At 44.2% G+C, this 23,674-nt stretch overlaps 1 protein-coding gene across 5 annotated transcripts in view; it reads right to left on the reverse strand.

Moving 5' to 3' along the window:
* Positions 1–781: 781 nt before the first annotated feature.
* The window catches only part of UBR4 (ubiquitin protein ligase E3 component n-recognin 4), an 80,352-nt gene continuing 57,459 nt past the window's right edge, over positions 782–23,674 (reverse strand). For all 5 annotated transcript variants that reach the window (XM_076356083.1, XM_076356082.1, XM_076356081.1 and 2 more), the window contains 23 exons: positions 23,529–23,638; positions 22,861–23,002; positions 22,009–22,090; positions 20,837–21,010; positions 20,296–20,417; positions 19,680–19,877; positions 19,479–19,559; positions 17,047–17,134; positions 16,525–16,652; positions 15,410–15,517; positions 15,062–15,181; positions 14,133–14,323; positions 13,612–13,785; positions 12,979–13,078; positions 11,755–11,973; positions 11,373–11,486; positions 10,922–11,064; positions 10,488–10,613; positions 9,154–9,348; positions 7,026–7,250; positions 3,425–3,515; positions 2,680–2,842; positions 782–1,937 (listed from right to left, as the gene is read on the reverse strand). In XM_076356083.1, coding sequence (XP_076212198.1) covers positions 1,873–1,937; positions 2,680–2,842; positions 3,425–3,515; positions 7,026–7,250; positions 9,154–9,348; positions 10,488–10,613; positions 10,922–11,064; positions 11,373–11,486; positions 11,755–11,973; positions 12,979–13,078; positions 13,612–13,785; positions 14,133–14,323; positions 15,062–15,181; positions 15,410–15,517; positions 16,525–16,652; positions 17,047–17,134; positions 19,479–19,559; positions 19,680–19,877; positions 20,296–20,417; positions 20,837–21,010; positions 22,009–22,090; positions 22,861–23,002; positions 23,529–23,638 — 3,159 coding nt within the window. In that variant the 3' untranslated portion in view covers positions 782–1,872. The remainder of the gene's footprint in view (positions 1,938–2,679; positions 2,843–3,424; positions 3,516–7,025; positions 7,251–9,153; positions 9,349–10,487; positions 10,614–10,921; positions 11,065–11,372; positions 11,487–11,754; positions 11,974–12,978; positions 13,079–13,611; positions 13,786–14,132; positions 14,324–15,061; positions 15,182–15,409; positions 15,518–16,524; positions 16,653–17,046; positions 17,135–19,478; positions 19,560–19,679; positions 19,878–20,295; positions 20,418–20,836; positions 21,011–22,008; positions 22,091–22,860; positions 23,003–23,528; positions 23,639–23,674) is intronic.

The following is a 23,674-nucleotide window of genomic DNA, read 5'->3' on the forward strand; positions in this document are numbered from 1 at the left end:
AATCACGTTAATAGTTCTTGTCTGGAGCTTAACCGGTCAATCTTACACAAACGACAAAGTCAAAAAGCGTTGGGGTTTGTCTTGCACCTGAACTCTCCGTATTGTGAGAAGCTTTAGAACCACAGCCACAAACCCCTGGTTTTTGTTACCTGTTCACTGCTGCTTTGAGGAATCATACTGATTTGAAAGGTCATTTACTCAAAAAGGGGTTTTAGTATTGCCCAAGCTACTGTACACCGGTATCGGTAAGCAATGCTTGTGCATCCACCCATAGGTACATTGCAGCTGCTTATTTGGAGAGAAGACTGTTAGGTTTGACTTTACAGTGCTTTTAAAACAAGGTGTGTTTTTCTCTTTTAGGTGGTTAAAAGGCAGGTGAAGCGTAGTATCGCGGTACTAAAGAAGAACAAACTCCACACATTAGCCTCCCTCCTCTACCTTCATAAGGCAAGACAGATTTACCCAACCGACGAAGCAGCCCACTGACACGTCCTCAAGTCCCTCGCAAGACACTAACCCAAACTTCTCGAGGTGACTTGCTATTCAGCACTCCTCCCCAGAACCAAATCCGACTGCCAGGAGTGACATAAGCACCCACGGAGGCGAGAAGAAAAACACTGCGCCTTCACCCGTTTGCTAATTGCCAAATCATAATGCGTGCTCAACACTAACAAAATGCGTCAAATAGGTTGCAGAGTTATTCAGCCTCTAAAATAATTATTATTTATGGGATGGGACTGTGTTAGGATTGCTGAAATTCAAGTTCAAACAGAGACGAGGAGGACAGGGAAAGCTTTATTAGATTCCAGCTTAACCACGTGTCAGCTGGGTTACAGGACAGCCGAACTGGTGGTAAAGGTAAGTTACCAGCATGCACAACTGGGTGAGAAAAGGCAAGGCTGTATTCAAAGCAGGTACTTGGCTTCAGGTCAGGGCATGCACACCAAAATGCAAGCTATCAAAAGGGCAAGTGGCCGGCTCAAGAAGTGTGCAGTGTCTATTTTCCATGCATTTTGCTGAAGCTGAAAATTTTACCAGAGAGAAAAAACAAATTCGATGTGAGTAGCATCCCTCTGAGAGGTAATGTCACCATCAGTACTACACGACCGGAGGCAACAACATGCGCGCTTGCTTTGAATACAGCCTTGGTGAGAGTAAAGTCAGGAAAGACACCGTGGTATGCAACATGCCTTGGAGAGGGGTAACACGAAGCGCCAGGGGAGATGACTGCGGTTGGGACAGCTGCCCTCACCCAGGTGAAGAAGGGGTGGAAAGAAACGCTGTCCTTGCAGTCCACAAGTCTCTAAGGCTCATGTCCCACAAGGGGAAACCTGCTCTGCATGTACAATCAGTAAAAACAGTGTCAGTCTGCTTCTTTGCTCACTACGAGCCTTTTGTTTCCTGTGTCTCCATGTCCAGACTATGGGCCGGAAAGAGCAGCAGCCCTGAGCCCTGAGAGAAGGAGCTCTGAAAGAAAAGATGAGAAAGAACTTGGCATTTAGGCTACTGCATGGTTAAAGTACTAGTCAAACCCATCTTACCCATTTGTTCGATTTATTTAACTTCAAAGAGGTGCACACTAAAGCATTAAGATTTACTGGTTTGGATTCCTCTCTGTACAAGTTCTTTCAACCAGCTTGAATACACAAGGCTTTACAGATAGAAGCACTGAAATACAAGATAAAACAAATCTAAATTCCAAATCACTCCAAGAAGAAAAATGGTAGAAAATAAAAATAAAAAAAAAAAAACCCCAAAACCCAAAAAACTGCAGCACTCCTCAGGGAAGGGACAGACTGCACAAGGAGGAACACAAAGGGATGGAAGGCAAGCTAGTGTAGTCTCTGCCCAACGCTTCTCTGTGCTGGCGGCTCAGGGAATGGAGTTCAAAAGATCCTTGAGGAAGCTGTCAGGATCATTGATTTCTGATAAGAGTCCTTTAAACAAAAGAAGACAATACAGAATAATTAGATCCACAAAGCGGTTTCTCCTGCCCACGTTAGGGATTTGTGCTAGGGCACGTGTAAGTTAATAATGACAGCTGCAATGTTATTTTAAGTATGGACAAGACGAAGATAAACCCTTGTCGGATGCATGTGCAGAAGGGACCAAAGCGTGTACGTTAAATCCATATGGCACTTGTTCTTGTGCAACAGAGCTACTATAGGGACCCTGCTAGCTGGCTGCCTGGCAGCTCCGTATGTTGGACAGTGAGAGACTGGCCTGGGACACTACTAACTCCTAACAGAAGTAAGAGTAGCTTCTCTGCACGTTAATTTTCAGCATCTCCTGACTCCTGGGGATACAAAAATCCCTATGGCAGGAACTCTCGCTGCACTGAACTGCTGCCTCTAGTACACTGTCACATCTGTTTATCAGCCTTCAAACCACACGTACCCAAAAACATCCTTAAGCTGTGATGTCAGTATGTATGTTTAACAGAGCAGGGGGAGGACCCGCAGGGTCAGGTGAGAGAAATTTTCCTGTCTGGGGATGCTCAAGCGTGTCTCCCAGCTGTTTTTGAAATAGCTTGGGCAATAGCTGGAGTGCCGAGGTCTCCTCCTCTCGCTGCCTCGTACAAACAAGCTGCTGCAGCAGTGTCAGAAATGCTGCTGTCTCGAGCAAGCAGCAGTCATGAGTTGCATAAGACAGCCTATAAAAGGGAAAGCACACACTTACCAGCCACATCCAAAAACTCAGAAAACGTTTCAACTGGCATAAACTCCTCCTGGAAGGTTTTCAGGGCCTTGTCTGCAGCTTCGTGTATTGGCATGTCATTGTGTCGTATGAATTCAGCAAGAGAGTAGGACCAGCCTCCCTCTGTGTTACTGGTAGGCACCTTCTATGAGAGGGGAAAAATGGGACCAAATCAGTCCAAAAACTAACTATTTAGAAGAGTAACTGCAAACCCTGATGCCTTTTCCCACTGCTCTCGGACTTGCATCCCCTGCCTCTTGTAAACAAGCCACATAGAAAAAGTTACCCCATGTGTGACTTTATAATCTTTTTGTACAGAATGCAAACAAGGTTGCAGGCATTTTCTCACCCTAATTATTCAACCCTCTTTGGAAGCTGCAAGTTGCTTTCTGGTGGATGCCCCTACCTCCTTCCTTACCCAACTGTTTCCCTGGTGCAGCTCTGAATGTCCTTGCTTTAGTGAACGATGAACAGAAGAAGTAGGCAAATACACAATACAGGAGGAGTGCTGCAAACTGGAAAAGTCTCTCAATCCTTCAGACACCAAATTGCAAGGGGTGCGATAAGCACAGGCAGCCTCTTGCGGCCTTTCTGCTCACGCAAGGTGAAGTTTTATGTTTACAAGGATCTTGGAAAAAGGGGCTTCAAACTCTGCCTTCTGTTTGAAATGCAGGTAGTTGCTCAGGTTAGAAAGCTGATACAGATGAACTTCAATGTTTTTTCTTACCTTGAACATGTTGTAAATGAGATCTACTAGGGCCCAGAAGAGAAGGCCAGAGCGGTACGTTGCGTATTCCTTCACTGTCTTATCTGCCAGTCTAGGAAGATAATGAAATCAATCTTTGAGTTAATCACTTTACTATGCTTTGGTAACCGATTTGATGAATAGGACGAAAGCTGAAACGGCCAAAAAGCCTATCAATAATGCGCATGGGGAATGGCTCCGAGTAAGCTTTGCTGTGTGCCCTTGGACACGAAACAAACATTAGGCATCCGTAATTTCTGTGCAACGATTCCTATGGGTAGGAAGTCGCTTTACCAGCTGTGCCTAGCGTAACCAAAGCAGTTAGCCAATAAAACCTTATTTCACAGGAAGAAAAGCAGCACGGAGGGAAGTGCACTGCTAAGACTACCTAGGAAGTCAACAGCAAAGTCGGAAAAAACAATGCACAGCCCCCATTTGTATGCTCACTGCTTGGAGTACAGGAGATTCCTGAAGAAATAACTAAATCTACGTTTCAGACACAGTCTGTATCAATGACAGAGAACGTATTTTTGCTTTTACCTCACAAAAACGTTTCTGAAAGACTCTGAGGGAAATATCCTGCCCTTGAGGAAACGGAGGATTTTCCATTTAATGTCTTCTTGGTTATTCTATCGCCATGAAAGGACTTCTGCTTTTGGAAATTCAGCATCTGGCTGGAGAAATGCTATAAAAGGTGCAGAGCTGTCCTGGGATAACAGCTCCCCAAGTTTACAGGATTAATCACAAACAGGTTCTGGCAAGGCGGAACCTCCTGCCAGCAACTCTAATGGGTTTGGAATCTTCTTGCATGCGTTTCTCAGGTACATCTGCCTCCATCACATGCCGCTTCCTGCTCGCCACTTAAAAGCTTTGGAAAAAAGAGCCCTTTTTTATGCATCTAGAACTAGTTCAGCTGCCACTGACGCAAGTCAGCAAGACAAAAGGATATCGTCTGACCACAGGTCCAACTGCAATCTGCCAAAAGTAGGGTTTTTTGGAGGGAAATTCACATTTTGCTTCTCTTATTCTAAAAGGCTACATTTGTGTGTCTGCCCTTAAAACAGACGGCTTGGTAGGTGGCAGTCTGCTTGAGCAGCTAGGCTTAATTATTTAAAGGAAAACCAATTAGTAAAGGTGACTAAATTTCCACGGGAAGAACAGCAACTTAGAGCGAGGCTAATTCTAGACTCCCAAATACTGCAAGACAGAGTTTCTTTTTATGTGAATGGTTTTGATCTAATTGGAGTCTGCTCCTTTAATTGAAAACTAAAAGGCCCTTGTGGGTTAAGTCTGGTAGCTACCTTCTGGAACAGCTACTTCATATAATAGCTGTCGCGTTTTCATTAATGTAAGCTGGTTCAGGCTCATCAGCTATGCATGGATTGCCAGCAGAAAGTTAGACATTAACACTTTGGGAGCCTCACTTCTCTCATGAATACTTTAGAAAGGTCACAGTCAGGAGCAAAGGGAAAAAAATCCAAAGGATATTTTCCTCCCAAACTCCAGATGAAAGCTACACTGCAAAGTGCCTGTAGGATTTTTCTAGCCAGAATTCTTGGTTCATTAATAACGAGCAGGTAATTGGTCGCTTGATTCAGTCCTTTGGAATTTGTAAACTGTATTTACAAAAAAAGAACAAACCCAGAACTCCTACCCATCCCAGTAATTTCACCTCTGGGTTTAAATACAAAGAGTTTCTAAAACCCAGAAGGTGCCGAGTATCCCTCACTTTGGTCTTGCAGACAAACTGTGATAGCTGTGGCTCCTGGCAGAGACAGAAGACATTTTTGACTAGATTCTCCTCAAATCTGTCTTATACTGACTAATCCAGCTAAGCAGTTGGATAAAACACCTAACCACGGGACAGGGCACAGGCAGTATTTGTTGCCTTCATTTAAGTACGAGGGAACGTAGAGTATTGCCTGCATCTTCACTAGTAAGATTTACAGGCCCTTTTTAGGATCACGAGTTGATCCTCAGCTGCTTTTAGATGCACTGTTGGTTCTTACAGTGACTTCTCTCTATCTCCCCCAGTAAAGGTAGCAGTGAGTCCTTGCGTCTCTAACCTTCAGTCCACAGCGCCCCGAGGTACTCTGAATGGTGGTGCTCCCAGAGAACACCCTTGTACCGCATCTAACGTGGAATGCTAATTTTAATCTTTTGTACGCAGACATATTACTCTGATGTTACAGATGCTGGCTTCTTCTTTGCCTTAGCCTACAAATTCAAGGTATTGGCACTTATCTGCAGAGTATTTCACCGTCCATCGCTCTCTTCCTGATTCTCCGCAAGAATAAATAAGCACAGACCTTGGAAATAAGAATTGCCATATTTCTATTTCTGAGGGGTATTATCAGTGGAAAGCTTTGTGCTCTCTTAGTCTGCAGGGATTAAAGAAAGCCCTTGAATAAACCTTGACATAATTCCTGAGAGCTATTTCTAAGTGTTTTCCCCTGAAATTCCAGAGGTTGGATGGTTTAGCTGGAAGTTTCTTGCCATGTCCATTTCAATATGCTTTTATTACATACATGCTTAGATATTAAGTTGAGAAAGAAATAGAATCATTTACTGAGGGTTTTAAAAACCACCAAACATCCAGGGCAAACCCACACAGGGGCTTTGCTTTACCAGTCTCTTTCGCAGGCCACATGAAAAGCTGCACGCCCTTGTGTCTGAGAAAACAGACCTCCACGATAGTGTCTCCTGTAACTGTTAAACCCCCTTTCCCAGAATTCAGGCAGGGTGGTGGAAATAGGAGACAGGAACACAGAGCAGGCTGAGCTTGAGCAGCAGAAACTAGCACAGAAATCAATACAGGAGCCCCTTTAAGGGCTCCTTCACTTTCGATGCCTCTAATAGCATTGATGCATGCTGTGTTGTGTGTTACTACAATGTAATGACTTTATCAAACTCATAATTAATGTCATCAGAATAAGAATGCCCTTTAAGGCGACTTAGAATAAGAATGAATTTATTCCTAATTATGACAGCTATTTAAAATCATCTTTTCAGAAACTGGAATTCCCCTTCCTTCTCTGGAAATATGTGCTTTTGTCAGGCAGGCACAGCCACTTATTCTTGTACTTCAAGTGCTTGACAGCTGCTATTGATTTTTTTCTTTTTTAAAAGTAGTGGCATTTGATTTCTATTTCTATTTTTCTATTTAAGGAAACTGGTGCACTGATCAAAAGAGTACAGAAACAGCTTCTTTAGTAAGGCAAGCAGAGAGCATGCTAGCAGCTCTGAAACAGCACACAACAGAAGTTACTACAGTGTTTCACTTGAGGTGGGGGGGGAAAATCAGCATCTTACCATTTTCCTACTTTTAGCTATACTCCTAGGAAGAGCATCGTTTCCACTGATCAACTGACCGATCCACTCCAAAAAACATCCAGAATTGAATGTTCCTGCTCATACCTCCGCAACGCTGAGTACAAAGCTACTCAGAAGGGTTAATATCTGCTATTCTAAAATATGCACGCTCCTTCCTTAGCTCCCCATAAGCTGCCGGGTGGCTCTGACTACTGTGACAGTAACATGAGTAAGCTGGCAGCTGCAGAGCAGCAGTAGGGTCGTGGCTAACCTGCTGGCTCCCCCTGGTGACACCACTCGCGCGTGGGAGGTGACAAGGAGCCTCTTGAGGATCTCCACTCGCATGGCTTTCCACTTCTCGGGGGGCAAGATGTGCAGCGCCAGCACGGTGTAATAATGGGGCCCGTCCACCTCGTAGGCACTCTCCACCCACTTCTCTTTGGGGTGCTCCATGAAGCTCTGGAGGTTTTTCTCCTCCCTCGAAGTTGCTCGAGTTCTGAAACACAAGAAAAGCTTCAGCAGTTGTTCTGGCTCTTGGCTGTTAATTTGCTACGTCTCAGGAGCTTTTTATAAAGGAAACACAGGAAAAAGCAGTGCTAGCTTTGCACTATCTGGTTTTTCCAAAATTCATCCACTGGTTAAGTATTTGCTCCCAGTGAAGCACACAAGCCTAGCAAACTCTCTTTTCCTTGGAGCTGTGTGTGGTACTAGAAAGGTTTGCAAGGCAGCTGGCATTGCCCAAGTAGAGGGCAATACTACTGTAGAGCTATTTTTCCTTTTTTTAGAGAAAAAAAGAGTCAGGCCAGCCACTCCATGTATTCAGGTTGTACCGTCTCCCATCTGACACTAAGCACGTGACTGCAGCTCCTACAGCCAGACCTTAGAATCCATTTATGTTACTCATCTACCGCAAAAGCAATCATGGAGAAGATACAGGCCCATTTCAAAACCAAAAAGATAGTGTATTTACTGTAAGCTTATATACATAATTTTTTTCCTTTCCCCTAGCTCCAGTCTCTTCAGGAGTGCTGACACCCCAGAGCTGACTGTGCAAACTCTGTTACAGTAGACCTTGCGAAGATGTATCACACTTCACCACAGCCTATTGCTCTACTTCATCAGGAAGAGGCTGCCAGCCAGGTAGGTCCCTCTATTTTTAAAAGTTAGATATACCCTCCCTATCAGTAAGGTACAAGCAGTATCCCTAGCAGATAAAGCTGCATCTGAGTATCAGCCTTGTGTGACCTTTTAATTTGCTACATGATGCAGCTGGTAGCCAACTAGTAGCTCTTCATTTTCTCCATTTCATATCGAACGTGTCTTTAGAAAAAAATAATGTCTGGAAACTACATAATGCATTTTTATACAACAGCCGCACAGCGGGTTCTGGGCTCTCTGGTGCCAGTAAGCAGACTAACGAGATGAAAAGAATAGTTTCATTTATTTGTCTCCCAAGGGACTCAGAAAACAATAGCACAGGGATCTGGAGATAGATATTAAAAACAATGGACAAACTGTATTAAAGCCAAAACGTTGATTAGTTCCAGGCAGGAAAGTGAGAGAGATTTCATTGCACTCCATTTGGAGTGACCTTGGTTGAAGAGGTGTATATTTTAACATTTATACCCTCATCTAATTAGTATTACTTTCTAGTATCTAACTACACAAATAAAAGGCGCATGGGCATTACATTTTCACACAGAGTACTGTATTATCAGAACCAGCTCATGCATTCCAAAGCATTTAGGTGCCTATAGGTTCGTACACTTAGACAGTCAAGCCAAAGCACGCCCTTATCTTACTATGCTTTGCGTAAATAAGATCTTACTGAAACACTTCAGCAGAAGTGTTCCTATGCTGCTGTTTATTGGTTAATAATAATGATAAAAAAAATTCTTAAAAATGTCAGGAAAATCTGATGGACCTGACCACTACAGGATAATTCCAGTATGTCAAAACCCAAACCAAAACTGATTGTTATTTTAATATCGGATAAAATGATACCAGGGTTAAGTTTTCAACTAACAATTACTTCATCATAGTGTCTCTCTTCTGTCTGCTCCAGAGAAAATTAAGCTGGCAGTGTTTCTTTAATCTAATAACCCTGTTGCTCACCCCAGAGGTAATAATTACATCTAGAATGGAAAGTGAAGCTAATTCCCAATTGGTTTTACTCAATAGGTTCCCTGTTATCCTGCATATTCAGGCGGCAATGCTTTACTCCAAACAATGTAAATCTCTAACAGTCTGCTTAAGACGTGCAATTTGGTTCCTCCTAAAACTTTTGTGTGATTTCCCATCTTTCTTGCCATGTAACAAAGCCCAGATTGCAGCCCTTATAGACCTTTTTGAGACTAAGAGTGGAAGGCAGAGGTTGTTGCTAAGAGAAAGGTACTGACGTGTTGAGGACGTAGAGCACCGTGTGGATTATGTACGGAATGAGGTGTATGTTGCTCTCCCTTCCTCCTCCTCCAGTATCTACGCTGAATGATTGCTCCATTGCAAAACGGAGAAATAGCAGTTTAATGTCATGGACATTGAGCTGGTAGGTGGGTTCCCGCTGCCCTGTGCATTCCTGGAGGTACGTGTTGTGTCTGAAAAACAGCAGTAAGCGTTACTTTATTAAAAACCCTTTAAAAACTTTAATAAAGTTTATTCTTCCACACCACAGCTCAGAATCTGAGCCAGTATTTCACAGAAAAGCTTTAAAGAATGAATAGGGTATAAAAATGCAAGCACTGCTACTTTCACTTAACATCCCCAAAGGGAGGCGCTCAGCTTACTCTGGCAAAGCCAATTCCATCTGCATACATATATACACACTCATCGATACTATTTTCCCATGTCCAGAGCTTGGGATACAGCTCCCTGGCTGAAATGCATTAAAGATGTTACCACTCCTGATTTCTAACGTGACTGTACAAACGCTGCACAAGGTGAACCAGAATATTGACAACAGGATGAACCATCTCCATCTGCTCCAGGTAAACAGTCAGGCTACTTGCAGCTTGCTCCCATCCAACAGAGGTTTAGAAATCTACACAAGGGAATCTGTTGCTGTCAGACAGGTTTCTTTTGTAAAGCAGGGGGTCATTGGGCCGCAAATGAATCAACATTGTTACTGCACACTGCATCTTCAGGAGTGACTGGGGGCTAAGGAGGTAATGAATTTATTTATTTACATGAAGCGAAGAAGCAAACAGACATCTGCACTTTTTCAGGAGATGTACTCTCGATGGTAGGATCTGAAATGGCTCAGGTTTACTAAGATTACTTAAATGCAGCCTATCAGTACTTAAAGGGGGCTTATAAAAAAGACGGTGGCAGACTTTTTAGCAGGGCCTGTTGCGACAGGACAAGGGGGAATGGCTGTAAACTAAAGGGGGGTAGATTTAGACTAGAGATAAGGAAGAAATTTTTTACACTGAGGGTGGTGAAGCACTGGCACAGGTTGCCCAGAGAGGTGGTGGATGCCCCATCCCTGGAAACATTCCAGGTCAGGTTGGACGGGGCTCTGAGCAACCTGATCTAGTTGAAGCTGTCCCTGCCCACGGCAGGGGGTTGGACTAGATGACCTTTAGAGGTCCCTTCCAGCCCAAACTATTCTATGATTCTATGATTTAGCTGCCATCATCTTTGATTCCATGGTTTGAAACTAGCATGCCTCTGTGGTAACGTACTGACTCACCTATCCAAACGCAAAACAGCTCGAGAAGTAACTTTTTCTACTCACCGTGCTAAGCAAGTAGCAAAAGCAGACTCTGGCACATGAGGTCCCCAGACTGGCAGGAGCCCATTACACTTGGTGTTGGCATTTTGTAGGGCTGCACTCTCCCATTCTTCACGGCCACGAGCAAGTCTGTATTGAGAAAGCAAGCCACACCCAAGCAAGTTAGCAGTATGCAAGTTTTTGTCTAAGAAACCATCAAAAATTGACAATTCCACAGCTTCTTTAAATTATGGGCTTCACTTTTCAGTGTCCAGGCCTGACCTCTATTTGGCACATTAAAGCAGCCCAGAACAGAGAAGCCCATGGCTGTCTCCAGGCTGCAAAGTGATCAACTCATAAGCAAACCCATCCCGAGTTACAAGGCCAAGTGCCATGCTCCCAGACCACCCTGGAAAATAACATCAACCGCCACTATCCAGCTTGTGATCGGAACGTACCTTACAGCTGCAAGGTGACAATCGTAGTGGACAATGTTGAAGTGAGAGACTGTGCTGTATCCCTGTTGTTTTCGGGGCTTGTTCTCAAACTCCTCTAGTGCAACGCGTTTGGTGAAAGTATAAATACCTAGGACTTTCGTAGGCTGCAATGACACAACAGCTATGTTGAAGATCATTCACTTCTACAACAGTTCACACTCTGTACTATTTTGACACTGCACTGAATTTCATCTCTCCCATTCCCTACCTCAGACTTACACTGATCAAACCTTTTTCCAGCTTTCACTAGAAACACACTTCCACTTCCCAACCACCTCTGGAATTACTGATCCCAAGAACCAAACCTGAGATTTCCTGATCTCCCAGAGCCAACGCACCAACCCTTGTGCAGCTGGATACTGGCAAGTCCCCTCAGCTGGTGAGAGGGCTTTGCAAACATATCTCACTTTACCTGAAACTTGTATCCTTCCCGGCAAATGCAGCAAGTCAGACCTGGTTCTTCTATAAGTTCCTCCATCTGTTTAAGCAGCGCAGTCTTGGTCACTACCTGACCCTTCTCATTTGTCTGAAAGGGAGAACAACTCAAGCAGGTTAAAAAGACAATGATGAACGCCACCATCCCCACCATTGTAACAGGAATGCCCAACCCATTTCCCAGCCTGCTATTAGCAACCGTATTTACTCTCCCAGCAGCACCAGGCAAACCATGGGCTTGAGCTCGGCAATATTTGTCAGTAAATCATTTTACACAATTCCCTGTGTGGCAGTTTTAGCAAGACAGAAATAAAAGATCACTAGATCACTAGTCTGCCATCAGTGCAAACAGACATTACCGTCATCCCCAGAGTGCCCAAGGCCTTCTGTCTCATTGCCATGGCCATACGCTTCTTCTCTGCACGTGTTTCCTTCCGGGCAGCATCAATCTTCTTATTCACCTCTGGATGTTCCCTTAGCGCCTCCAGAAGATTCTCCGCTAACGTCCCGATCCCTTCATCACTAGACACCTGCTCCAGTTTGTGCAGGTTGGTAATGGAGTCTGTACCTATTAGCACCTAATAGGGATTGAAACACAGCACTTTCTTCAGAAAAAAGGTGCACATGACAGTAACTGTTCCCTCTAATCCCACCCACAACAGCTGAGCAGAAGCACTGATCTGGAACAATTTTTGCCAAGTGTCTTACTTTCTTCTTTGATGATGCTCTTAGACTATGGACCCTGGACCCTAAAACTGCGTACGAGACTGGGGCAATTTGCCTCTACACTGGCCATTACTAAGAGGTCAGACGCGGATGTTGGATAAAGAGCATTCTTAAAACAACAATCAGGCCCTGAGAAGCCTGAATCAGTACTGTATAGTTCACAGTCCTAAATTCAAACTATAGAAATAACTGCTTCGCTACAGCCACAAAAAGCAGTGTAACAAGCCAGCCATGTCCTACTTGGCTTTCAGGACAGTGTGCTGGTTTTGACTGGGATGGAGTTAATTTTCTTCAAAGCAGCTGATATGGGGCTACGTTTTGGGGTTGTACTGGAAACAGTGTTGGTAATACAGGGATGTTTTCGTTACTGCTGAGCAGTGCTTACACACAGTCAAGGCCTTTTCTGCTTCTCACCCCACCCCACCAGCGAGCAGGCTGGGGGGGCACAAGAAGCTGGGAGGGGACACAGCTGGGAGAGCTGACCCCAGCTGACCAAAGGGATATCCCACACCATATGGCGTCGTGCTCAGCACATAAAGCTGGGGGAAGAAGGAGGAAGGGGGGACGTTCGGAGCGATGGCGTTTGTCTTCCCAAGTCACCGTTAGGCGTGATGGAGCCCTGCTGTCCTGGGGATGGCTGAACACCTGCCTGTCCATGGGAAGCAGTGAATGGACTCCTTGTTTTGCTTTGCTTGCATGCGCGGCTTTTGCTTTCCCTGTTAAACTGTCTTTATCTCAACACACGAGTTTTCTCACTTTCACCCTTCTGATTCTCTCCCCCATCCTGCTGCGGGGGGAGTGAGCGAGCGGCTGGGTGGTGCCAGCTGGGGTTAAACCATGACAGACGGTCTCCTTACCTGCGTAGCAGGGTGCTGTGTGGCAAGTCCACGGAGCAGGCGCAGGATAAAAGGAAGTGCAGGTCGAGATAAGAATTTCTTCCATATGTCTGCATCCAAACTGCACAGAAAACAAGAGGCAGCAGCTGAAGGGCAGTCACCCGTTGCGAAAAGGCACTTGGTGGTCAGCCAGCAGCACAGCTTGCAGAGTGCAGGCTGCAGGCAAGACAAGCACCCTTCCCCCTGTGTCCCTCCTCCATTAATTAATGAAGTGACATTCACACTCCCACTTCCATGTTGTGCACGCTAATAGCCACAGTGTCAACTCTTAGCCTTCTGATTTGTTTTATGTTCACGAGCTGGCCATCAATAGCAAAAGCTCTGTTACAGTGCAATAGGTAAGGAACAGGCAGGAAACAAAGCATTGTGATATCCAAGAAATCAGCTTGGATGGGTATCAAATGGGAAGATTACAGGCTTTTTAGCCCATCCCTATAGTAGCACTGTCTCACCAGACCCTCTGCATCACAGCTGTACCAAGTCTAAATGCTTCTGAATGTGGACTTGTTAACAGCTTTCTTGGAAGATTGTTGTGGTGATGAAATGAGAGAAGGGTGTTCAGGATTATCACACACGTTAAGTAGTGACTCTTACTTCTTTGCACTGGGAATGTGCTTTTTCATGTAGTCAAGGGCATTCTGCGTAATTCCCTTCTGAAGGATGAGATCTTTCAGCTGATGGCCGTTGCTGTTGTTCTTTATTCCCGCTGCTATTTTACAGAAGCAGTCTAGGAAAACTTTATCATCTCCACTGTGCTCCTCATCATACCTGAACGAAGAGAAGAAATGGTAACTTGAAGACTCTCTGAAAATCTCTGCCTGTAATTCTCGTTACATTAGCGCTGAATGCACGTACCTACTCCAGCTCAGAGACTCAGAAAAGCTACTCAGACCCTTGTCACCTCAGAATATACTCTAAAGGTCTATTTCTCGAGCTACACACTCACATATTTCTTTTAAAAATGGCTTAGAAGTGAAATAGGAAATTAAGCTTATGCACCAGGAATCTCTGAAGCTTTGCATTACACTGAAGTAAGCATCAATGAGAAAAAAAAAGGTATAGACTTGTCAGTACAACTGATTTCACGTGCTTTTAGTTGAAATATGACAACATACTTATCAAAGTTACAGTAGGGCTTGAATCGATCAACCAGAATCTGCATTTTCTCCATTTCCCCGAAGGACAGGTAAGGGATGATGCGTAATAGTCCTTGCAAGACGCTGAGATTAGAACGGACAAAAGTGCTGTTAATCTGATCAAGCAACATCACCAGCTGATCTTTGTCACCAGTTAGGAGGAGGTTACCCTGCAAAGGAAGAAGAGCATGATTTATGTTCAGGAATAAATCTACAACCTTCAAGAAAACCCTCACTCTAGTAGCTGGTAGACTACTCCCAGCCTTGAAGGATTCGAAGGCTAGATCCTGATAAAGATAGCCTGATGAAGAACAAAACCCAGCCTCATTCCCAAATGTCTTGTGAAATGGCTGTATCAACTCTTCTAGCTGACACCTGACTTCTTCCACCTACTATTAAAGCATTTTCCAGTCAAAAAGGTCTAATAATTCCAACCCAAAGGATGTCAGATTCCTACACATCAATAGTTTCAAAAGATGAGCAAGAAACTCTTCCCATTCTCAGTCTAGTTGAGATACAGTTTTTATTCTCAATTAGCTGGAAAATCAATCATGTTTTCAACACGTACGAAAACACTCAAAAAAACAAGGCAGAGCTGTGTCTTTTCTTGTCTCTCACTGGCCTGTGGCCCAAAACAGCAAGGAACAGATCCAAGCAGTGCCTAGTAACTCCCACCCCGACTGTGCAAGAATCATCCTAAAGAAGCCTCGCAGTGCTTTTGGTTCAGAGCACTCCTCTTGCCCTGCCTCCAAGGCCTGCTAAGACATGCCAGCAAGCGTAACAAGGGTTAGACTCCCATTTAGCACTCCTCTACAGCTTCTGAAGCTCAGCATCACTGTATTAAGATATTTGCAAGCCTTGAATCCCAGTCAACATTTCCATTTATGCACTGAGCCCCAGGCACTCACCTTGTCCTCGCTCAGAGGTTCTGCGTTGGATTCATCCAGTATGATCTCCATTATACTAAGCACTTGTTCTGCCACAGCTGCTCCTCCGCTGTCCTTACTTTCCTGCTCAGCCACCAGAGCCTGGAGAAGATGGCAGCACTTATTGTAACACCACCAGTAACTGGTTTAACTGACCCACACACTTCCACTCACTAACAGATAAGGAGTGGCTAACAGATAATTTGCAGTGCCAGTCCAGCAATATTTAATATCTCTTGTCGTTGTCATAAGGCAGCGTGACAGTCAGAGGTAGTTTAAATTCATTGCAGTCCATGGAAAACACTTTATGAAAGTCCAGGTTGTCCTTACCAAGTTCAGAGTTCCCAGCATGACATTCAAAGTGTTCATCTCCGGCTTGACCAACTGCTGACGATTTATTTTCACCTTCACACAGTAACTAAACAGTTTTAACAGCACCTAAAAAATACAGAGAATGCATTCTCTACAGTACCTTCAAAACGAGTAGGAGGATTTTGCTGAAACTAAAAGCACTCAATAATACAGCTAGTTTCCAGACTTCTGGGGTAAAGTACAAGCCAGATTTTTAGACCAATATTAACCTTAGGACAGCTTTGGTTTTCAAGTAAGGCCAAGGTAGAAGACAATCACTCTAGCAAGATAGGATTTAGTCTTACCAACTCCTCAGCTTCTACACACTTCAAAGTCTTTGTGAAGAATTGTTAACCAAGAGGAACAGAAAAGCGAAAGAAGGAATTTCTCAGGCTTTCATGAATTAGTGAATTGAAACCTCTGCTTCAACACTTAAACTGCAACACAAGGCGGACAACTAAACTTCACTAACATTTGTGGCATTTTCCAGCACATAACTCCTGACACCAAAGAACACTTAGGGAAGGGATCGTGCCCCTGTACTCGGCACTGGTGAGGCTGCACCTCAAACACTGTGTTCAGTTTTGTACCCCTCGCTACAAGAAGGACATTGAGGTGCTGGAGCGTGTCCAGAGAAGGGCAACGAAGCTGGTGAAGGGTCTGGAGAACAAGTCTGATGAGGAGCGGCTGAGGGAACTGGGGTTGTTCAGCCTGGAGAAAAGGAGGCTGAGGGGAGACCTTATCGCTCTCTACAACTACCTGAAAGGAGGTTGTAGCGAGGGGGGTGTCGGTCTCTTCTCCCAAGTAACTAGTGATAGAACGAGAGGAAATGGCCTCAAGTTGCGCCAGGGGAGGTTTAGATTGGACATGAGGAAAAATTTCTTTACTGAAAGAGTGGTTAAACATTGGAACAGGCTGCCCAGGGAAGTGGTTGAGTCACCATCCCTGGAGGTATTTAAAAGACGAGTAGATGAGGGACTTAGGGACATGGTTTAGTGGGTACAGTGGTGTTGGGTCAACGGTTGGACTCGATGATCTTAGAGGTCTTTTCTAACCTTAATGATTCTATGATTCTAACAGAAGCTGAGACTCACAGTTAAGAGGTGCCGGCCTTGTTTGAAGTCCTTGATTCCAGTCAGTCTGTTGAGCATGCACTCCAAGCCTCCACACTGGGCCATGACACCTGCCATCTTGTAAACTTCTTCCTCATCCTCTTCTTCATCTACAGGACAGACACAGATTGTGAAGAGAGGAAGCAGCCATAATATGGCAAGCTCGTGCAGGGGCAAAACAGTGAAGCAAAACGGAGAGTACAGTAGGACACATTTACCAGCAGTTCAAATCACTTCAACTGTATCGAACTTGAAAAGAATTATGAGCAGCAATATGAAGAAGGGCCAGGCAGAACGGTCCTGTGCCATGCAAGTGTTCACGTTTAAAGTATAGACTTAAAGCGTTGTTAAAATCCTCCTCCACTCTAGGCGAAGCAGGTAAATGTAGCAAAAGCAACGTCAATCAACTTTAAGCTCACTGCTGTAAGGATAATAGTGTCATCGCTTTGCAGTGAACCTCAGATTTCAAATCTAATCCCAGCTTTCAGGACACAAGTGCATTACCAGTAGTGGAGTCGAGAGACTCGATGAATTCCTCAGTTGCATCTCCTAGTAACCCTCGCATGCGGTAAATGATCCTCATCGGCTCCCCCTGCAAGACAGGAAAGCATTATATTAACTACACCTCTGTGGACACTTATATACAAGTCCGGTTCTCATTACAGTTTGTAACAGACACTCCAGCCTCAGTTCTCCTTTGTGCTGTTTTGACTGCGGATGGTAACACAGAGAAATCTTTCACTCCCTCGTTCTCCCCTTACTGAGATGAATTAAAAACAACAGTAAAGCCACCACCTGCAAAGACATCACTAACTCATCTATCGGTCTGTCCACCTTTTCCTAGCATTGCCACTTAGATAGACAGGCTGGTAATAAACAGTCTCTTCCTCCTCATGTCTTCTCCGACAGTTTCCTTTAGCACCAGTGAAAGATCTAGCCAAGCAAAACGTGTTCATCCACAGAGAAACGCCTGCTTTCCACGGCAACCTTTCCCTCCAAGGGTATTGCACAGCATACCTGGGAAATACAGGGATCAGGCACAGCCCAGTAAATGAAGCAGGAGAGGCTAATTGGATGAGCGCTTTCAAATAGATAAAATCTGCAGCGGTGGAAAATAGAAGAGGAGGAGTAAAAGGCAATTTAATGAGCTTTCAGTAAGACAGTATATTACTAAAATACAGCCAAACCCACTGAAGCACAAGCTGTGCTTTTACCCTGGGAAAGGGCTAGTTTTCCAGATGCATTTCCAGCTGGAAATAGTGACAGCGTATCACTAAACTTTCCATTTTAATCCATAGGTCTGAATAAAAAGCAGAAAAGAAAAATCCCAGATTTGGGAGCAGGAGACCTTGCGAGAGAAAACCTGTCAGAGAGCGCACTAAGCCTAATGTGGAATAAGCAGTGCTTAATGTCACAGCAAATACATAAGCACAGGGAAAGCCCTTGGGGGAAGATCTGCTCAAAGGCCATGCTAGAGACCAGCAATTAACACCACAGGGGCCCTGGTAAAATGGCAGATGAACAAAAAAAGCCAGTGAGAGACAAGGGAAACAAAAAGGGGCCTGAGGTTGCGTTCTTGTGCGCCTGTCTATTTCCTAGGGAACGTGAGCTGCAGCTCCAGAAGCGCTTTGCGGAGGTGCACACAAAGGAAGACAGATGAAAGCTGTTCATCGACAGTAACGCTGAGCAAACTCTGCCTTTCACCATCAGCACTGCATCCTGGGAGAGCCGCACGTCGGCTACAGCTCGGCATCTCATGGGAACGGCACCTCGCCGCTCCGAGCGGGCAGGCAGGCAGGGGCAGCGCATGCGATGATCTCCCTCAGTAACTTGATTAGAGTTCAAATTAGACTTCACAGGTTAAGACCAGCACCACGCTTCCCTATCCAAGTTGGTACTTTGCTAAAAAATTATCAGTCACCTAGCTTTGGGCTTGATTTTGCAATACAGAAGGCTTTTTTACTTAAAGCTTGATGAGAACCATTCCCTGTATCATAATTCACTGAAAACAGGCATTTTGTTTGTATTCTTCCCCACAAGCACAGCAAACAAATGGTTTCAGGAAATGGAGGTTTCAGTCAAAGGTGACTGCAGCCCAAGAGTAAATGAGGAACGAACAAGAAATGTTGGGCAAATCAGTTGTCTTTTATGGTCTCAAGTGCTACTAGCAGTGCCTCTAAAGAACATATTCGTAACGGGCAAGATTTAGTCTGATGGGTTCCTTCTCAGTGGGAGTTTATTTTAGTGGCTACAAGAAAAGGAAGAGGTTGTTCTGGACCACATCCACCCCTGGAACAAGCTTACTGTGACATGGTGGACTAGTCTCTTAAGACTGTTGGGTCCATTTTTTCATCTGAAAGAACAGGCAATACCCACTATTAAGAGAGCAAACTAGGAGGATGAAATCTGTCAAGTTCTTGAGATCCCTACATGAAAAACACAAGAGCAGAAGTGCAAAGTAATACGGAGAAACGTTGGATGCTCTCTCTGCATAAATAACGTGGGTTCATCTTTGAAGCGCAGATTGATGGAGCAATCTGGTGTCCCTGTCTGTACACACGCATTAAACTCTCACGTGCTGATGGAGTGTGAAATGCGCTTTGAAAGGCGGTGACACAAAGTTCAGCTATTTCCCCAAAGGAATATAAGAAAGTTTGTTACTCAGGAAGACAGTTCACATATCTGATACGCTACACAGCTAAGTTCCATGCACTCACCGGGGTCAGCATTATGTGCTTTTAAATCACTTATGTTGCAGAACTGAGTAACGATCTATCCTAAAAGAGCACAAAAAGGTGCTGACCAATTATACCCAAGAAATTATATGCCAGAAAATAAATCCTGAGTCATGTGATTTTTATTTTTTCCCCCCATTTTTTTGTTAATATCAAGGACAGGTGCTTTGTGCTGTTAACATATATAAAGATAACACATACCTCATTAGTGGGACACCACACCTTCTTGTAGACCTCAGCCACAGGCAGATCCAAACTGATGATCTTATTGTTCACCAAAAGCTGAAAGGGAGAAAATGAAAAGTCAAGAACAAGCTCACATTGCATCACCATTCTAGCAATCATCAGCTGCCTAGAAATGGCGTCCCCACACGCAAGAAATCCACGCTTATGCGTTCTCACCTCCATTCCACTGTCATCCTCCAGCAGAGCTACCAGGTCACAGTCCTGACAGATCTTGTTCTTGATGTCCCTCATGAGTGGCCCAATGCCAGGCTCATTACTGCTGTAGGGATTTCCTGGCATTCTGCCCTGTAAGAAGTCCTCCTGCTGGGGATCTTTCTCCAGAGTTACAAAGAACTCGGTCACTTCATTCTCTTCCTAAAGAACAGCAGCAGAGACAGGGTGAATAAGTTTTCCCCTAACCACGCTGCCATTCCTGCATTTTTATGGCAGCAAGTGACAGAATATCCCTAAACCTTCAGTCCTTTTGTCACTGGTGCATCCTGCTGCACATTGCCACACATGTGGCACGTCGAGGATGTCTAGTATCATTTAGTAAGCAAATTCCTCAGCATGAAACAATACTACCGGTTCTGCTTTTTTGCACAGAGCATGCCACAGCAGGGAACCTGAATACTAAAACCCCCAAATGGGATACCATATTACTACAGTTCTACACTGACTAATATTAAACCATTATTGCAGACACTATTGGTTTTTTGTCAAAATGCAAGCAACTGTATCTATTTAAGAAGTCTAATTTTATAAGCGATGCTACAGCCATCTCTATACTTACAGGATAGATAATACTGCACAGTCTCTCAAAGATGAAGACTGGAGTCCTGTAGTCATCAAGGCTGTAACGTTTTGCAGTCTCTATACACACTGCCATAAATGCTTTGGTTTCAGATTCTGTGCCTGCCAAGAAACAGAAGTATTAAAAAACACAGGAGTCAATTTTACAGGTTCCATAAACAATAAATCCGTCAGCAGTAAGCACCATACTTTGGTGCCCTCTTCTTTTGCACATCCACTAATTAAAAGATGAAAAGCTATTTATTGGTATGTTTACTAGGAAAACCCTTTGCATGCTTGGGCTGCAGCAAAGCAATCCCATAAAAAGGGAGGAGGTTTAAAATTCCTGGAACATAAGACAAGACTCCAGGAATGTTATTTACCTTTTCTGTGCCAAAAGGAAATATTGGAAGGTCCAAGCCATAAAAAAAACTTTCACTACAGTAGTCTTTTAGAAAGAAATTCTTTGTGTGGCTGTAACTATCTGCTTTTTCATCTTGGTTGACCCAGACTCTGGATTTACGGAACCGAGGGGGTTTTACCTGTTGTCATATCTTCCAGCATCTCCAGCAGCATGTCCTGGGTTTCATCGATCAGCTTTGTTCTCTGTACCACTAACTTCCTCAAACACAAGTAACCATTCAGGACTGTACCCACCAGGCGGCTTTTGAAGTGCCGTTTGATGGACTCCACCTCCACGAAGGAAGAGAGAAGACCTATAAAGCAATGAGATATTCAGGAGAGTGGGAGAGAGAGTTTGATTTGTTAGCTCTAAATTTCATGTGGCCAGCAAATAGGGCACAATATCATGGAAGCAGCACAATGAAATGGCTTGTTACAACTCCCGTTGTCAGGCTGTGGTTTAAAGCTCACTTCTAGGAACTGAACAGTTGGAGGCAAAACCCCTGGCCTGCAAGAGCTGCCTTATAATTTATACCATATGGGACCGTGGTGAGGGAATGAGGAAAGGGTATAAGGAGCTTTCTAAGTGCTTGATACAAAATTCTGCACTTTTTGACATTTTTCTGTCACAAGATAGTTCAAAAGCAGATGACTGCTCCCCTTCCAATATTTAAGCTAGCTCTGATGATATGACAGCAAGTGCGGTAGGTGACTTATCAGCTATATCACCAAATTGGTCACTCCCATAACAAAAGTAAAGAACCAGCAAACACTTGGATTCTTTCCCATGACATATTTATCAACATGCTTTTTCTTGCAAGAAGCCAGGCTTTATGAATTAGTCCACTAATTTCTGAAGAACGTGGCAGAGGATACGAAAAAGAATGACCTAGCAGCTAATGATGTACTTCCATTGCCAACAAGTTTTTGAAAAAAGCATGCCCTAGAAGATTCAAAGAAGAAAAGCTACCATAGAATAAATAGGTAGGAATAAATCAGCAATGTTTACAATGGTCCCAGGAATTATACTGTACAATAAATGTAATTAAGAAATGGAGAAGAAAAAAGTGATATGACGACGTTTGCTCATGATACATTACCACAGTTCAGGTAACTAAAAACTAAAACTGACCACAAAAAAATATGGAAAAATCTATTTCGGTATTAAGTGCTAAATTGATGGCAAAAACCCAATGCTGACAATTGTAAAACACTGAATCACATCTCTGAAATTCTGCTACATGCTGTTACAGAACAAAGATCACCCCATCTCTAATCCTACTACAAGACTTGTGTCGATGCCACCAAATACCTGTGAGACTTTTCAAGGCATATCCCTGCTGCAAATCAGTGCTGAGTGTTGCTTCCTCCAAGGCAAGTAAACGAGCTATTTCCTGAAAATAATTAACAAGCCCATTAGAACAAGAAACTGCAATGCCAATAATGACTAGCTGGTGAGTGTCTAACAGGGTGCAAAGGAACACAGCAAAGAAACAGAGCCAGCCACAGAGAAACCAGAACTGCAACACAGCAGTGGGGAGGGAAGGGGGAGAGGAGAGAAAAACTACCCCAAACATCCTCCGCATTTTCTCCCTATACCTCCCTATTACCACTGCTTTGCTCTAGTGACCCTCCACAATGGACACAAGGCCACCATTAATACGGAGAGTGCCATCTGCCTCTTTGGAGCGCGCCAGGGATCACCACAGCAAACTCCCAAGACCTAACACTCTGAAAACTGCAACTTAAACGTGGTGCTTCTCCAACAGGCTGTAATTCACGCTCAAGGAATGATAGCACAACTAATCCTCCCTTGTCATTAAGGGCTTTCGGAGTCCAGTCTGGCAGCTAAGACAGCTTCCAACTTGGACCTGGTGCCAAGACAGCATAGCAATATTTATACCCCTTAGCATAGCTGCCCCCAGAGCAGTTAATTAGTGTGTACCAGCCAGTTTGTGCTGAGGAATGCTACAGCTGGGGCTAAAACCACTGTAGCTCTTTCTGTTCAGAGATGACAGCGCAGAAACGTGAACTTCATAAACCTGCCAAGGGTCAGCAACAGGGCACTGAACGAAGAGATGAAGATTTCAAAACAAAAAAGCCAAACTGACAGGTCAGGGAAAAGCTTTCTGTCGCTACCTAGTTCCTCCATACAAGTCCATACCTTAGTGATGAGGCTGCCAATATAGGGCAGAACCCCCCTGGCTGCCAGGTAGACCTTCCAGTGGGCCGGTTTGATGAGTTTCTGATACAGTGCCAGGTACTCGGCGGCACACTCGCCAGCAATGCTCAGCTCATCCAGGTAGCTAGCAAAGAGAAACACAAGCTGACAACCACTTCACAGTAACAAGAGGTATTCACAGCTTAAGGACACCATGGAAAGAAAGAAAAAGCCTCCAGAAATCTATCCTCCCTGTTGCCCTCCTAGCTAACAGCATAACTGATACTCATTACTCAGTGGCTAAAGTGGTATTTTGCCCCAAAAAAGAGTTCCCCAACTGTGCTACTAGTGTCAGTTGGAGTAAGTTATGTCACAGGAGTTCACCCTATTATTTTGCTGTCTAAGAGGCAGGGGAAATGTTGTCCCCACAGCTGAATACCATCTGCTTACTTCTGGAAAAAGCACAGGACTGCAATAGCTTATTGCCAGACAACAATAACAACAAAAAAAGTCTTCGTAAAACTGTACCATCCCAGCTAATTAAGTTTTAGAATCCAACCCAAAAAGACCTGTGAATGAGAGCTATACAAGGGAAAGGGGTGAGAAAAGTTGGAAGAAGGGAGAGAGTCTCATGGGAATTAAAGAAAAATAATCCTGAAGCTGTCAAATACCTTGTCAGGAGATCAAGGACCTGCTGTCTGCGGCTGGGGATGGTAGCTAGAGCTTCCACAATAGTACACGCAGCCTGCCTTGCAGCTTGAGTGGCAGGAGTAAACAGCACCTAAGGCAAGAGCATTAAAAGATGGTATCATTTGAT

Source organism: Aptenodytes patagonicus, chromosome 19, assembly GCF_965638725.1.
Source record: "Aptenodytes patagonicus chromosome 19, bAptPat1.pri.cur, whole genome shotgun sequence".
Classification (NCBI taxonomy): domain Eukaryota; kingdom Metazoa; phylum Chordata; class Aves; order Sphenisciformes; family Spheniscidae; genus Aptenodytes; species Aptenodytes patagonicus.